The 16,992-nt window shown below is 37.1% G+C and overlaps 1 protein-coding gene and 1 pseudogene across 4 annotated transcripts in view; one reads left to right on the forward strand and one right to left on the reverse strand.

Annotated features, from left to right (window-relative positions):
• The window catches only part of TTC3 (tetratricopeptide repeat domain 3), a 121,400-nt gene that overhangs the window by 101,386 nt on the left and 3,022 nt on the right, over nucleotides 1-16,992 (reverse strand). For 2 of the 4 annotated variants that reach the window (XM_026456032.1, XM_026456031.1), the window contains exons 2-7: nucleotides 5,395-5,549; nucleotides 4,913-4,955; nucleotides 4,447-4,597; nucleotides 3,903-3,990; nucleotides 2,660-2,713; nucleotides 1,548-1,668 (exon numbers count right to left, since the gene is read on the reverse strand). The exons of the other annotated variants lie outside the window; for them this stretch is intronic. In XM_026456032.1, the coding sequence (XP_026311817.1) occupies nucleotides 1,548-1,668; nucleotides 2,660-2,713; nucleotides 3,903-3,990; nucleotides 4,447-4,597; nucleotides 4,913-4,955; nucleotides 5,395-5,538 (601 nt within the window). In that variant the 5' untranslated portion in view covers nucleotides 5,539-5,549. The remainder of the gene's footprint in view (nucleotides 1-1,547; nucleotides 1,669-2,659; nucleotides 2,714-3,902; nucleotides 3,991-4,446; nucleotides 4,598-4,912; nucleotides 4,956-5,394; nucleotides 5,550-16,992) is intronic. 4 annotated transcript variants of the gene reach the window in all.
• LOC111527438 lies at nucleotides 1,392-1,490 on the forward strand (annotated as a pseudogene).

The raw sequence follows: 16,992 nt of genomic DNA on the forward strand, positions 1-16,992 counted from the left end.
ACACTATTATTACCACAATTTAATAAACTAAGATGCAGTAAGTAACCAAAGTTTATCAGGCCTCATTTTCTACATTGTAAGCTATTATATAAAAAGGATGTTTTAAAGTGGCAAAAAAAAAAATGTACTGCAACAAAACTATAGTTAAGCCTCTAGTCAAACATATTCATTTCTAAAGTGAAAAGAGCACCTAAAATTTAAGATTCAATAAAGGACCTAGGAAAGTCACCAAATAAATAAATTCTAAGGAACAGAGTAAGATTACATGGAGGAAAACCTGGGCTTTGAGATCAGAGAGATCTGACTTATCTAGTCCTACCTACTACTTACTAGACTGCAGAAACAACACTTAACCTCTCAAAGTCAGTGTGCTCACTGCTAAAATAAAGACAATAACAGCCACCTTGCAGAGCTATTATAAAGAAAATAGAATGTAAAAAATCAGCTATCAGCCTAAAGAGGTGTACCCAATAAAAGATACTGCTTCTCCATTTCCACCATAATATCTAGCTTATAATTAAGGGCCTCCAAAACAATGAAGAGAACAACCTCTATCAGTGTAATACACCCCAGTGTCTAATAAACCTATGAGAAAGATGTGTCATTTAATTCCTTTCTAGCACTTAAGTCAATAGTGCAAAATTTGCCTTTATCTCAGCAGAGATGGTAAATTATTGGTCATCATCTACTGAAAACCCAAATCTTTCCTGTTTCAAGATTCCTATAACTACACTATAAAAACACTGCTAACATTCGAATGCTTTAAAGAAAAATATTTCACACAGTAAAAGAAGTATGTAAGGCAGTTACCTCATACATAAAAGAATAACAGACTCATGAAGAAAATGAAAATCATAAGCTTAGCTTCAGTTACTTTTTCTTACAAAGGAGACTACCCAGTTGTGGTCTCTATTTTTTTTTTTTTTTTGAGACGGAGCCTCACTCTGTCGCCCAGGTTGGAGTGCAGTGGCGCCATCTCGGCTCACTGCAAGCTCCACCTCCTGGGTTCACGCCATTCTCCTGCTTCAGCCTCCCGAGTAGCTGGGACTACAGGTGCCCGCCACCATGCCCGGCTAATTCTTTTGTATTTTTAGTAGAGACGGGATTTCACCGTGTTAGCCAAGATGGTCTCAATCTCCTGACCTCGTGATCTGCCCACCTCAGCCTCCCAAAGTGCTGGGATTACAGGCATGAGCCACCACGCCCAGCCCAGTTGTGGTCTCTTTGAGTATTACATATAATAACTTACGATATCCATTCAGCAAAAATTTTTAAAGTACAATGTCACAAAAATCATTAAGACAAAAAATACAGAATAAAATTAACTACCGGTCTGAAAGTCTCTTTTTCAGGCATACATAAAAAACATTTTTTAAAAATTCTAAGAAGACATCGCTTCTCAGCCTTCTGGCTAAGATCAAGTGTAGTATCTATTCTTATCAGTTTAAACTTCTAAGATAAATCAGAAATCACATAACTACACATCTCATTTTCCCAAATAACTTTAAAAACTGAGTCAAGTAACAATTTAAAGCATTTATACTTACATTCAGTAAAGAAAATACTTAACATAGGCCAACAATTGTCAGTTGATCCTAATTTAGTTAGAATTGTTACATCGCCTGCATATTTTATCCAATTTAGAGCTTCTTCCATTGCCAAGATTTTCTGTTTCAAAAGAGAAATGAAGAATGGGGACTTGGTTATTAATTCTAAATTTGCATGTGGCATTATAAATTCATCTTATGCAAGTATTTCAGATCCTTAATACAAAACTGGTGCAACCACTTATTTTTTGCTACTCCGACACATAACCTAGAGTAGACAGACTCTGACATGTAAATTAACAGACACCATGGACTCACATATGTTACCTCTTCAGGAGACCTCAGACCACCCTCAGAGCTCAAGATGCTTCTGCAATTATTACAGACCTGGAATTTTAGGTCTACAACCTGGCCAGACTGCCTGGGGTAGCAGGCGAGTGCAATATAACAAGGTGGATGAGGGTTCTCAGATCTCATCTACACAAAGACCTCCATCCTTACCCCAAGGTTAAATTTATAGATTAAAGTTCTCCAGAGGAACTACATATTTTACGTGGTCTGTGACAAATAGAAGAATAAGGAGATAAAGAACAAGGGGAAGATGTGTCTGGGCAAATGAGCACTCAGTACAGTGATCTCCATGAAGGATCAAGAATTCACAGAAACGTTATTTGTACTTCTAGTGTCTAAAGTAACTTCAAAAATTAAAGTTAACAATGGGCTTAAGGTAAACATAGATGTTTATGGCATCAGTATAATTCAAAATTGGTTTAACATTGAATCTGGAGATTACCTAGTAATTACATATCAAAAAATACTCATACCAGAGGCCTAATAATTTCATTTGGGGAAACATAAGCCAGGTAAATAATCTAAAAGAGAAAAAGAATCAACTTGTAAAATAAGCTCAAAATTACACTATGTACATGGGTTAAAAAAAAGATCCAAACCCCCAAAATGAGGAGTCTGCTTAAAGAAAACATAGAAGTCAATACTACCAAACCCCACATATAGAACATTGAGGGTATGGACTCAATACAAGGGGAAATGAGCAGTGAGGTAACTGCCACTCATCCACAGTGGCTGTGTCAGGTTCTGTGTTTAACACTTACATTTTCTATTTTACAACCAATTCTCAATAAGCCTCCAATGAGGAACGAATCATTCTGAAAAATAAAAAAAGGACATATTTTTTCCTTATTCAGTCAATTCTACTTGAATTTTCTAATGGAAAAATGGCCTACATTTTAGGAACACTACTATACGTACACAATAGTACACTTCCAACAAGCATTTACATGACCAAGTTACCCCTTAAGACCCTAAGACAAGAAATTCCAAAATAGTCTCCCATTGGGTTCTAGTAGTAAAATAACTTAGTGTAATCTTTAGACATGTGAGCTGTTTTTTTTTTTTTTTTTTCAGACAGGGTCTCACTCTATCACCCAGGCTGGAGTGCAGTGGCACAATCTTAGCTCACCACAACCTCCGCCTCCCAGGATCAAGCAATTCTCCTGCCTCAGTCTCCCAAGTAGCTGGGATTACAGGCACGTGCCACTATTTCTGTATTTTTAGTAGAGGCGAGGTTTCAACATGTTGGCCAGGCTGGTCTCAAACTCCTGACCTCAAATGATCCACCTGCCTCAGCCTCCCAAAGTGCTGGGATTACAGACATGAGCCACCATGACCAGCCGACATGAATTTTCAAAGTTCATCGCACTAGGCCAGGCGTGGCGGCTCACACTAGGCCAGGCGTGGTGGCTAACATTTGTATGTTACTGCAAATAACTACTGCAGAATATAAACATCAGAACGCCCTTTCTAAATTTAATAGTACCAAGAACAACACTTGACTCCATAACCAACTGAAATTTAAAAAGCTTATCCAACAGCTTTCAAAAAATTTTTTTAAACCACAAAAACTCTCAACTTATCTCAATAGTGTAAGGAAGGACACTTCCTCAAATCTACCCTGATAAAGTCTACCTACCCAAAGACAAAATATTTGTTGATGGTGATGTGATTTTATATCAACAGATGGAGCACATCACTTTCAGAACCTGTGGCAAAGGTTTCTATGAACCCATGCCCCACTTTCTGCGACAAGTTCCAATTTCTATCCTTTAATGACAAGATGCAGTCCTGGTCCCCAGCATAGAACCATGACAGCAGTCATCTCCCTGATTTCTCAAATACTGAGCACGCACTGATAGATAGCAGATTCATCTCAGGTTAACCAAAACTAAAACCATTACCTGTTAATTGCTATAAATTAGTCATATGAGCCTAACACTATATAAATGTTTATATTATTTAAACCAAGGGCTTAGGGGGAACCTACATTCTACCACTTACAGCAACTTTCTTTGCCAAATCCACAATATCTTCCATCAACTCAAGATGTTGTAATTTCTTCACACTTATCTCAGAAGCACGTGAATTGCTTAAAGACAAATTTATTTTTTAAAAGATTAGATTATCATATATACAAATTCATTGAACTTTATGCTTAGCTATGTATCTCAAACCATTAAAAAAATAAGTTCTCTTTTTCTTCACTCTAGGTAACAATAACTAAGCTATTTATTCAGTGAACAAAATACTGTTCTTTTTCCTCTCTTCTGTACTATAACACTGATATTTATAAACAAACATGTTAATTCTTCCTGACTCAGCTTCTAGTCTACCATCTAGTACTATTCTATTCAGAATTTCACTGATTATGTTACAATTATTCATTCATATCCAAATCTCAAGCTTTGTTTTTTCCACCCTATTAGACAAAAGTTGAGCAGCACACAAGAATAAGACATAAGCCTTCCAGTGAACTTGCATTCTTTGGTATTGGGTAACATGATTATCACTATCCATACAAAATGAGTAACATAAAGTAACTTACTTGGCGTCCACACAGGGATGCAATCGTGATATTACAGAACCGTTCTGATGTTGAAACAGAAGTGGCCAGAAGATGTTTATTTTAATGGCATCACAATAATCTTGCAGGACAGAAATTGGTTTACTACACCATATACTGCAGATGTCAAATTCTTAATTTAAAAAAAAGTTTAAAATTAATGTTGTGCCTCATTTTTTAATAAATCAACACTGTTAATAGTAAAAAGGTAAAAATGGATATGGAGAGGGAAGAAATGAATGAAGTATTTTAGCCTGTTAAATGTTGAGAATATTTAAGTGCTGGCTAAAACTCTATTTTAACAAAGAAAAGTTCTGATTCTAGTGAAAAACTAGTAAGAATACATTTTTAAAAGGCATATAAATCTGTTGTATTGTTATGACAGCATGGATGGACCTCCCTTTATAGTATTTCCATATATTAACATTAAAAATACCAGTGTACTCACCTAAATTCCTCTCACTTTGGATATAATCTTTATATCGCATACCCTAAAAAGAAAATTATTTTGATATGTGTCTAATAAAATGGAAAAGTACAGTTCTTGATTATTGATCTAAGGATTACTAGAACTAACCAAAGAACTTTCAGTGGACATTTATTTATATGCTTCAAACACATCTTCAGCCAATGAGTCTTAATTTGAGACCCTTTTTACAGTATTTCCTGAGTTTGCTTCTACGGCTCTCCCCAAGAGCTTTTCTAATTCCCTGTCAGAAAACCACCTTTTGCCACCACTTGTCTTCTGGCATTCCACAATCTTATTTTTGAGCCAGTGCTTACTTTCCCTTCTCAAATCAGCTTTTCAACAGCATGTGTACCTCCCTGTCAAAATGCACGTAACACAAAAACATCTTTACTCAGAGAGCCCTAAACCAGAAAACCTTCAGTACACAATGTCAAAAATGAAAAATTAGCAAACCTACTTACCACCCCATCACAGTAAAGCTGAGTCACACGAACATAATCATTGCTCACAAATTCAGCAGCAAAGACACAATCGTCCACGTAAGGGCAATCTTCTAACAAGGCATAATCTGTCACAGTGAAATCTCCCTCAGCAAAATTGTCCATGATGCACAAGTCTAAGGAGACAACACAAACTCAAGTCAGTAATTACATCATTTGAGATGACAGAAGAAAGTTTTCCTGGCTTCTATGGTATATTAGAAAAATACTTGGAACCTATGTCCCAAGGATATAACTTCTATCAGAACACTGAGCTCTGAAAGATTCTCGTCCCCATTCTGCTGACTTTTCCCCTCTCTCCAAATAATTTAATCTATTTCTTCCTTTCCTTAGGTTCACATATTTACCATCTCTACTCTAATTTAATCTGTTTACATGTCTCCTTTAAATGGAGCATCACTAAGGGCATCTTATTTATCTTTGTATGTGCCTAGCACATGGTAAGCTCTCAAATAAGTGTTTGCTGAATGAAGAAAAGACATCTTCCCGTTGCTGCACTTGTACCCTACCTGCTTTTACTGCATTCTGTGAAATGCGCCATTTCATCATACACAAACTGTTATATTCTCAACCTCCTGGCCTGACCTAAATACTGACTCCACTGAGAACTTTCCTATCAACTGCTCATATTTTCCTACTCATCTCTCAGTGTGTTTCTATCTTGGGCAAAGGAGTAGGGCTAGAGTGGTATAGGGGAAGTCTGCCAATCTCCTAACTCCTCAAGGCAGCATCCAGACCTTCCATCCTCCTATCGACTGCTGCTTCTAACGCTCTCACAACTACTGCAATACACAATCAGCACTGCTAAATTGCAAAAAGGAAAAAACCCTCACATTATCAAAAGCCATGTTTTAAAAATACTTATTTCAATGGGGGACCAAGGGGGTTAGTGCTAAAGTTTCAGACTAAGGGGTTTTTTTTCCTGAAGAAACTTCAATAATAAGGATTTTTATAGTTATTAGAGAATAGCTACATAGGCTAAACATCACTGGAAAATGCACCATTTTATTACTTCTAGCCCTTGCCCATATAATGGCTTTCTTTTCCTATCATCACCAGCACATCATTAACACTATTCCTTGTACCTCTCACTTCACCATTATTATCCTACTATTGTTAGGATAAACCAAGTTTCTTCTTTCCAAAGCAAGACCACCACCAGTCCTTGAAATACAAATCTATTTATTTAATCAATCCATCTCATGATGTCCAAATTGCTGTATGAAAACTTCACAATCTCACAAGTGAAGAATAATAACAATCTTCCTAGCAAATTATTTGTACTATGTGTCACATACTGTACCAAATGTTTTACATGCATTATTTCACTAATCCTCAAGCAGTTCTTCTTAGCAGGCACAATTATCGTCATCTCCACTGTAAAGATAGGAAAATGCTCACTTAAAGCAAGTAATTTGCTCATGTCACCAAGCTAGGAAGGATTCAAACCCAGTCTTTAGTTGCCATAGCTTCTGTTCTCAAACACTCTCTTTTACTACATCTACTTTTCCTGTCATTGTCACCTATTTATCTCTTGGTTACCGTCACGTTTCAAGATCACTGGCAACTAGTTCACAGTGTTTTTCTCTTTCCTCCAAATTCTGTCATCATCCCAGCCACATCGAGGTCCATGCACACAATACTCTAGCCTTGTAGTTTAACAGCCTCCTCAACTAACATGAACTTCACTGCCTACCTCACTAGGCTCTCCCACCCCAGGGTGACACCTCAGATCACTACCTGGGTCAAAACCAGTTGTAAAACTTTTTATTAACTCCTCTCTGATCATAGCCAAGAGTCATTATGGCTCATGTCTTCCTGATTTCCTACCACAGCCATTCTTCAACTTCATCAGGAACTCTTCGTTTTTCACCCATCTGAATCCTCCTTCTCATTCACTTTCAGTCTCCTACGAATTGGTTTCCACTTTGACCGTTCAAGGGAAACTGCTTTCGTGAAGATCACTAATGACCTTTCACAAAAGACTGCTTATCTATAATGTCTAGAATCTGACCTATTTGGCATGAATATTTCTAGAGTTTAAAAAAATTTAACTCTAAAAGTGAACCATGACCAGAAAACATAAGATACTGGAGCACCCAAACTATAGCACATGATATGACGTGTATATGCTAAACTCACTTGTCTTACAAATTGTTTTGGCATAAAATACAGAAAGAGCCAAGAACTGTCACAGCCCACACATCATGGCGTCAATTACAATACAATTAATGTGCAGACTGGCAGACTGATACTGGTCATTCAAGTCTGGCAAATCTCACTGATAACACACACAGCACCAATTGTACTGTAATTACGACACTGGGGTAAATTTTATTTTCTATTTTTTGTTTGTTTGTTTGTTTGAGGAGTCTCACTCTGTCACCCAGGCTGGAGTGCACTGGCACAATCTCGGCTCACTGCAACCTCCACTTTCCAGGTTCAAGCGATTTTCCTGCCTCAGTCTCCCAAGTAGCTGGGATTACAGGCGCCCACCACCACGCCCGGCTAATTTTTGTATTTTTAGTAGAGACGAGATTTCATCATATTGGCCAGGCTGGTCTTGAACTCCTGACCTTGTGATCCACCTGCCTCGGCCTCCCAAAGTGCTGGGATTACAGGCGTGAGCTACTGCACCCGGCCTTGTATTTTAACTAGAGAGGCAATGTGACAAAGTGGTTAAGAACATGGACTCTGTAGCCAAGACTCTTGGCTTGAATCCTGGCTGTCTTGTTTCCTTGGGTGTGTGATCTTGGGCAAGTTACTTAACCTCTCTGTGCTTCTTCTGTGTTTCCTCGCATATCAAATGGGGATAACGATATTACCTACCTGATCAATCAGTTAATACATGTCAAGTGCTTAGAAGAGTACCAGGTATATGGGAAATGCTCTAAATTCCAGCTATCATTAACATTAACGTTAGATGAGTATTTTTAAAATCCACGGTTTGGATGCTTCCAGCTAAATAGTCTACCTTAATTGCTAAATCCAAAGAGCACTTTTCAGCTTACAACTTACTTGACACTGTGGACCACTTCCTCCTCAGAACTCTTCATTTGGACTCCAAAGACCATCTTCTCCTGGTTTTCCTCCTATTCGTCTGGCTGCTCTTCCTCAGTTTCCTTCATGGGCTCTTCTTCTCCATTCCCCGCCACCCAATGTCAACTCTCTTTTCTTCTCACTCTTACTCTCTCCTTGGGTGAATTTATCCACCACACCCATGACTTAACGCAGCACTTTCTGAACTTGCATCATTTGCATAGCTTCACCATGATTTTTGCCATTTCCATGTATCACATATATTTTTAGTTAATATTTCCCTTTTATTGAGCTTGCTTGGCCTAAGTGATGATGTCCATGATTATCAAAGGTTAGATGTGCAAGTTATGTTTCTCATACACATTAAATTCCTATCTATTAAAATTTTTTCAAGTGTTTATCTATGTACCAGTTTAAATTATCTCATACGCACTACAGTAAACAATGGCTTCCAAACTTCCAAATGCTGAAGACTCCCAAATCCTTCCAGGCGAGGTTGTATTTCTTGACTTCTAGACCCTACTAGAACTACAACAGGATCTTAACCAAGATGTCCCACAAGCCCCTCTGAATCAGTAAGTTCAAAAACAAACATCTTTTCCTCAAAAACAAACATATGAAACCAAGTTCTTTCCTCTTTCTGTATGCTGTTTATCAGTTAATTGTTCTACATGCCATTTTACTACCCAAACCTAAACCCTGGGAGTCAACCTAGTCTCCTCCGTCTCCTTCAACATTTCTGTCCAACTGACCACAAACTCTTGTCATTTCTGCTTCCCTAAGAAATCTAAAATTAGCACACATATACTTCTTCATGCCCAGTGCCACTGCCTTCACTGTTTCTCCTCTGAACTAATTTAACAAGCAGTCTCCTAACTGGTCAGGCTTGCCTTCAATCTTGGCACCCTCTAAAACTCTGATCATGTCACTAGACTGCTTAAAACCATGCAACAGCTTCCCTTCAGCTTGAAAATAAAGTCTAACTTCCCTAATATAAGCATAGAAGTCCTTTTGTGATCTTGCTCCTGCTTTTATCCCCACTCTATGACACACAACCTAGAAGCCAGTCATACCCCAGTCCTTCCCTAACAAAACTTATTCTGTAACCACCTAATGTTATCAGTTCTTAATACCCAATTCCAGGAAGCATTTCCTGATCTTCCCACTACCATCAAGTTGATTTTTGCACCTCTGCTCTATAAACAAGAGCACCCTACCCATGTCTCTGACAGCAGTTTTCACACTGTTTGACTATCACAGGTTTATCTCTGTAGGGTCACTATAGATCTAGAGGATACACTGTGCAATCCACTTGTCATCTGTACTGCTATTTACTTAATGGTTTTCTTTAGGATAACTCAAATCTTTACTTAGATGTAAACCAGTTTCAATAGAAATGCTGATATCACCAAGAAAGCTTGTTTGGTACCATAAAATTTTTTCTAATACAAACAAAAATATACTACTAAAATTACATATTAAAATAAAGAGCTTCTGACCCCATCAGTTATGGTGAACTAGACACTCTGGGGGAACGTACTATTGGGAGGAAAAAGGTAGATCCTAGATTTAAAAAAAAAAACAACACTTTTTGGATGATTTTGCTGAGACCATAGAAATAGGGGAATATCTGAAGCCACCCTCTCCATGCAAAAGCAACAAACCTTGAGCTAGAAATTAAACTTGGCTACAGTTTAGTGCTACAAGTGGTGGTACCAAGAGCAGTAGTAGGATCAGGACACTGAGCCCTGGGCTAGAAACAAAATGCAGGAACTTAAAAGTGATGCCACCTAAACTTCCTAGCTCCCAGACAAAACTGATAGAAATGCTTTCAGAAAGAAAGCATCCCCAAATTAGACTCTCAAGATTCCCACAAAGATCAAACAGAAGTTCGTGATCAATGATCACCAAACACATGAGGTGACAGCTACATTGAGGGAGAGACAACAGAAAAAAAAAAAAAAGGCACTTAAGTTTAGATATCCCCCTCCCCAAGGATATCAGACATTGGGAATGTCTGATATAGTCTACAGAATAGCTATAGAGTCACAAAAATCAGCATATAACATGAGAACGTGAAGAATGACTGAGCATATCAAAAAAAAACCAAGCAGAACTTTTAGAAATTAAAAATGTAATCATTAAAAGAAAAAAAAAGATGGGATGGGTTCTAACCCATCCCAAAAAGTTCCTAACAGATGATATTAGGCACAGTTGAAGAGAAAATTGGTGAACTAAAATATATGCCTTATGAAATTACCCAGCACTGTAAATTCTGGTAAAGAGAAACAAAGAGATAAAAAATATGAAAGATAAAGAATAAGTGATCTGGAAACAGTTTAGTGTGTATATATATCCAGTTAAAGTTCCAGCAGGAGAGAAGAGATTAATGAGACATAATATTTAAAGAATACAGAGCTCAGAAACTTCTAGATCTCATGAAACACAAAATGCAGAATCATGAAACACATGCATCCAAAATAGGATAAATATAATCTCTATGTAGACTTAGAAGTGAAATGATGTAACACCAAAGACAGAAAATCCAACGTAACCAAAAAAAAAAGGATATTTTCTTCAAAAATGCATAAATAGGCTGGGCACAGTGGCTCACGCCTGTAATCCCAGTACTTCAGGAGGCTGAGGCGGGCAGATCATGAGGTCAAGAGATCGAGACCATCCTGGCCAACATGGTGAAACTCCATCTCTATTAAAAATACAAAAATTGGCCAGGCGTAGTGGCAGGTGCCGGTAGTCCCACTTACTCAGGAGTCTGAGGCAGGACAATCACTTGAACCTGGGAAGCGGAGGTTGCAGTGAGCCGAGATCGCGCCACTGCCCTCCAGCCTAGCAACAGAGAAAGACTCCATCTCAAAAAAAAAAAGAAAAAGAAAAAGCATAAATATAACTGGCAGCACACATTGTATAAGCAACAGTAGACTAGTATTCCCATCCTACTGACAGAAAAGAAACACCAACCTACAACTGTACATCCATTAAATGATCTGTCAAGAACAAAGGTAAAATAAAAATACTTTTAGATTTTTTTTAATATCTAAAACTGAGTCAACCACCAACCAAGACACTTGGAACTTACCAATTTAAAGACAGAGGTTGTCTGGTGAGATTAAAAGAAAAATCCAGTAATATGTCTCTTATAAGAGACACTTAAAATGTAAGGACACTTAAAAAAATAAAAGTAAAATGAAAGAAAAGAACATTCCAGGTAAATTAGCACCAAAAGAAAGATGGGATCAGACAAAAAGCCTCCAAAACAAAGAAGCAAACTTAGAGAAGATCACAACATAGTGAAGGTTCGAGCCACTAGGAAAATAATGTTAAGCTTGCACGTAGCTAATAAAAGTCTCAAAATACAGAAGAACAAAAATTGTTAGAACTACAGGAAATCTGTTAGAAACTAGTAATGGTAGGATATTGCAACACATTTCTCTCAGTTAAGATACGATAAACCAAAATTAATAAGGATAAAGACTACCAGAACAACACAAATAACAAGTTTTACCTAATAGACACTTAACAATTACAGAATATATACTCTTCACAAGTATACACAGAACAGTTCTAATAATTCACTATGTACAAGGCCATAAAGCAAGGGCAAAAAAAAAAAAAAGATATTAAAAAGATAAAACATTCTCTGGCAACACAATTAAAATATCAATAATTAAAGGAAAACAATACAGACACATTTGAAAATTTAAAAATGTCTAAGTAACTCATAAGTCAAAGAAAAAATCAAAATAGAAATTTTAAAAATACTTGATTTGAAAGTTAATGAAAACACTATAAATTAAACTATGTTAGATAAAGTAAAAATGAACTTTGAGGAAGTTTATAGCCTTGCATGCCTATACTAGGAAATAAGAATGTTGAAAATTAATGCTAAGTGTGTAATTTAAGTGAGAAAAATAGTTAAATAACAAACTGAAAGTAAAATGAAATAATAAAAGAGAAAAAAGATCAATGAAATAAAAAACAAATAATAGAACAAATTAAGCCAAAAGTTAATCCTTTGCCAAGATTTTAAAAATGGGCAAACTTTTAGTAAGACTGATCAAGAAAGAGAAGTCAGACATAAATAACATTCAAAATGAGAAAAGGGGAACACATACACAAATAAAACAGAGATTAAAAACAGAGTTAATGCCATACCGTGAGCAGTGGCTCACGCCTATAATCCTAGCACTTTGGGAGGCTGAGGTGGGCAGACCACTTGAGGTCAGGAGTTTGTGAGCAGCCTGGCCAACACGGTGAAACCCCGTCTCCACTAAAAATAGAAAAAAATCAGCCAGGCATGGTGGCGCACTCCTGTAATCCCAGCTACTCGGGAGGCTGAGGCAGGAGAATCTCTTGAACCCGGGAGGCGAAGGTCGCAATGAGATGGCACCATTGCACTACTCCAGCCTGGGCAACAGACAGACTCCACCTCAAAAAAAAAAAAAAAAAAAAAAAACCATAAACTTCATGTGAAGAACTTAAAACTTATGATAAAAGGACAAATTTCTAAAACTTACCAAAACTGACTAAAAGAAATAGAATACCTGAACAGTCCTATGACTATTCAACTAATTACTACTAAAACTCTATGAAGAAAACATTAGATCCAAATGACCTTATAGTTAAGTTCCACCAAGCTTTTAAGAAACAAATCAGGCCGGGCGCGGTGGCTCAAGCCTGTAATCCCAGCACTTTGGGAGGCCGAGACGGGCGGATCACGAGGTCAGAAGATTGAGACCATCCTGGCTAACACGGTGAAACCCCGTCTCTACTAAAAATACAAAAAACTAGCCAGCCGGGCGACGTGGCAAGCGCCTGTAGTCCCAGCTACTTGGGAGGCTGAGGCAGGAGAATGGCGTGAACCCGGGAGGCGGAGCTTGCAGTGAGCTGAGATCCACCACTGCACCCCAGCCTGGGCAACAGAGCGAGAATTCTTCTCAAAAAAAAAAAAAAAAGAAAAAGAAACAAATCACTCCAATCCAAACTCTCCCAGGGAACAGAAAAAGAGGAACTACTCTCTAACTCATGGTATAAAGTTAGTGTAACTTTAATACCAAAGTCAGATAAGACAGACAATAAAGAAAAATGAGAGGTGATTCTAGTCACAAACAGACGCAAAAATCTAAATAAAATATGAGCAAACTCAAACTAGTAGTTCATAAAAATACAATCTATAAAGACCAATTTGGGTTTATGTTGAGAAAGAATATAAGGCTGGGCGCGGTGGCTCAAGCCTGTAATCTCAGCACTTTGGGAGGCTGAGACGGGTGGATCATGAGGTCAGGAGATCGAGACCATCCTGGCTAACACGGTGAAACCCCGTCTCTACTAAAAAAATACAAAAAACTAGCCAGGCGAGGTGGCGGGCACTTGTAGTCCCAGCTACTTGGGAGGCTGAGGCAGGAGAATGGCATAAACCCGGGAGGCGGAGCTTGCAGTGAGCTGAGATCCGGCCACTGCACTCCAGCCTGGGCGACAGAGCGAGACTCCGTGAAAGAAAGAAAGGAAAGAAAGAAAGACAGAAAGAAAGAAAGAAAGAAAGACAGACAGACAGACAGACAGACAGACAGAAAGAAAGAAAGAAAGAAAGAAAGAAAGAATATAAAAGAAAATGAAGTTTTAAATCTATAAAATGGAATTCATTACATTTAACAGATTAAAGGAGAAAAGACACAAGATATTCTCAGCAAGTGCAGAAAAGCAAGTGATAACTGCAAAGACTTCCCTAACTTAATCAAAGGTATCTACAAAAATTCACAGCAAATGTTATTCTCAGCAGAGAAATATTCTCTTTAAAAATGAGAACAAGACCTCTATGCCCACTATAATCGCTTCTAATGAACAACCCTAATCACTTCCATAGAACATAAGTATAAAGTATGTCAGCACATTTAAGACCAAAAAAAAGAATAAATTAAAAGCAAAAATAACTAGAATTAAAGAACCAAAACTGTCACTATTTGCAAGTGATATAATTATCCACACAGAAAACCCAAAGGAATTTCAGAAAAAAAATTAGTAGTAAGTTTATCAAGTGGATAACTAAAGGGTCAATATTTTTAAAAATTCATTAAATTTCTATTTAACAATAAATAAGTTAAAATATTTACTAACAATAAATAAGTTAAAATAGAATCTTTAAGAATACCACCATTTATAATAGCAACAAAAACAATAACATCAGAATCAACATATAAAAAGTAGAAAATCTCTATGGAGAATATCATAAAACTACACTAAAACCTTACATAAATAGAGATACATACCATATTCTTAGACAAAAAGGATCAAAATCTTAAAGACTTTGATTCTTCCCCAAACTGATTCAATTAATTCCAATTAATACCCAAAGGGTTATTCATGTCATGTAACAAGTTAATTATTAAGAACAAATGACCAAAAACAGGTGAGAGTCAAGTCCTTCCCAGATACCAAGATTTCAAGTAAAACTATAGTATTAATGATTAAGACAGTGTGGTATGAACACAGAAAGAGACAAGGTGACAAGCGACACAAGAAAGGCAAGCCAAAAACAGACCCATGCAGGTAGTAACTAAACATGTAAAAGGATGGCACAGCAGATCACTGGTGAACAGAGGGCCAATTCAATACATGGTACAGGGATAATTAGAACCACACAGGAAAAATGAATGTGGATCACTATCTCACAACATACACAAAAATCAATTCCAGATGAATTATGAACTTAATTGTGAAAGACATCATTTTAAAACCTCTAAAAAGAAATAGAGGAATGTCTTTATAAGCCCAGGGCAAGAAAGGTTCCAATTAGATTATGATAAGATTAAGAACTTCTGTTCACCAAAATACACCGTAAAGAGTAGAAGGACAGGCCACAAACCAGAACATATTTACAATGCACATAATCAATGTTACCAGTTTATCTATTTTAAAAGACAACTCATCAGAACAAAGGGTAAAATATATGACTAGATATTTCATAAAAAGGAAACAAAGTTCATAAACATACAAAAGATGCTCAATCTCATTAACAACAAAAAAATGCAAATTAAAACCACAATGCATCATTTCATGCCCATTCTATTGGCAAATATTAAGTCTAACAATAACAAGTGTTGAAAAGGTTGTAGATCAACTGTAACTCTTACACACTGTTGATCAAAGTATATAAACAGACAAAACTGCTGGCCAAAGTACAAACTGATACCACTCCATCAGAAAGCAATCTGACATTATTTTGTAAAGCTGATCATTCATACCCCTTGATCTAGCAATCCCATTTCTAGCAAACAGCTTACTATAGTGGTATGGCAGTATTTCTTTCTCTTTTCTTTTGCTTTTGCTGCTGAACAAATTAACATAGTGGTATTCCAACCCCTCCCCTTTTTTTGTTTTTTGCTCACCAACCACTAAAAGTGCTTTTTAAAATTACATACCCTTTACCCATTAAGATGACATTTAAAAAATATCACCATAAGATTAAATAATTGCAAAGGGTGAATTTGAATTTCTAGAATATCACAGTAACATTTTAAAGTAAAACGGATATCTCATTCTTTTAAATGTATAATTATTACCAGCATATAGTTGGCCAAAAAATATACCCTGATAACATAAAAAATGAAACTTTATTGGAAATGTATCTCTTAAGGAAATGGATGGGGAAGTGCCAGGATTAAGAGGCTTTCCCTAACACTATAGTGATATTTTAAAGTATCATTTTGTAGGCCGGGCACGGTGGCTTAAGCCTGTAATCCCAGCACTTTGGGAGGCCACGTTGGGTAGATCACCTGAGGTCAGGAGTTCAACACGCGCCTAGCCAACACGGTGAAATCCCGTCTCTACTAAAAATACAAAATGAGCTAGGTGTGGTGGTGTGCGCCTGTAATCCCAGCTACTTGGGAGGCTGAGGCAAGAGAATCACTTGAACTTGGGTGGCAGAGGTTGCAGTGAGCTGAGATCGTGCCTGGGCAAAAAGAGCAAAACTCCACTCAAAAAAAAAAAAAAAAAATTATCCTGTTGTTTTCCCCAAGGGAGTTTTCCCACTTAGGGCAGTGCCAGAGTAAGATTCCACAAGAACCTGTGGTTTGCCTTTCTTATGTAAAGTGCAACGTTAGAAACATAAGGTGAGAAAGTAGCACTAGCAGGAAGCCTCAGGTATTACCAATTTTAGGAAAGTGTACCTATGGAATGTAATGATCTAGAAACTGATTCATTAACATTATTTGTACCCACACACTCCTTAGTAAATCTTCATTACTACTGTGGGGCTCCTATACCCCAGTGTGAAAATTAGAGAAATTCTTACAACTGTGAACCAAAAAGTATGTACAAGCATCTTCATAACAGCAAAACCTAGAAACAACCAAAATACCCATCAACAGAAGAATGCACACACTGTGTTATATTCACACACGGAATATTACACAGCAGTGAATATTAATGACTTACATCTATACCCAATATTAGTAACTCGGAAACATAACATCAAGTGAAATAAGCAAGTCCCAGAAAACTATA

This window comes from Piliocolobus tephrosceles, chromosome 19 (assembly GCF_002776525.5).
Source record: "Piliocolobus tephrosceles isolate RC106 chromosome 19, ASM277652v3, whole genome shotgun sequence".
NCBI lineage: Eukaryota > Metazoa > Chordata > Mammalia > Primates > Cercopithecidae > Piliocolobus > Piliocolobus tephrosceles.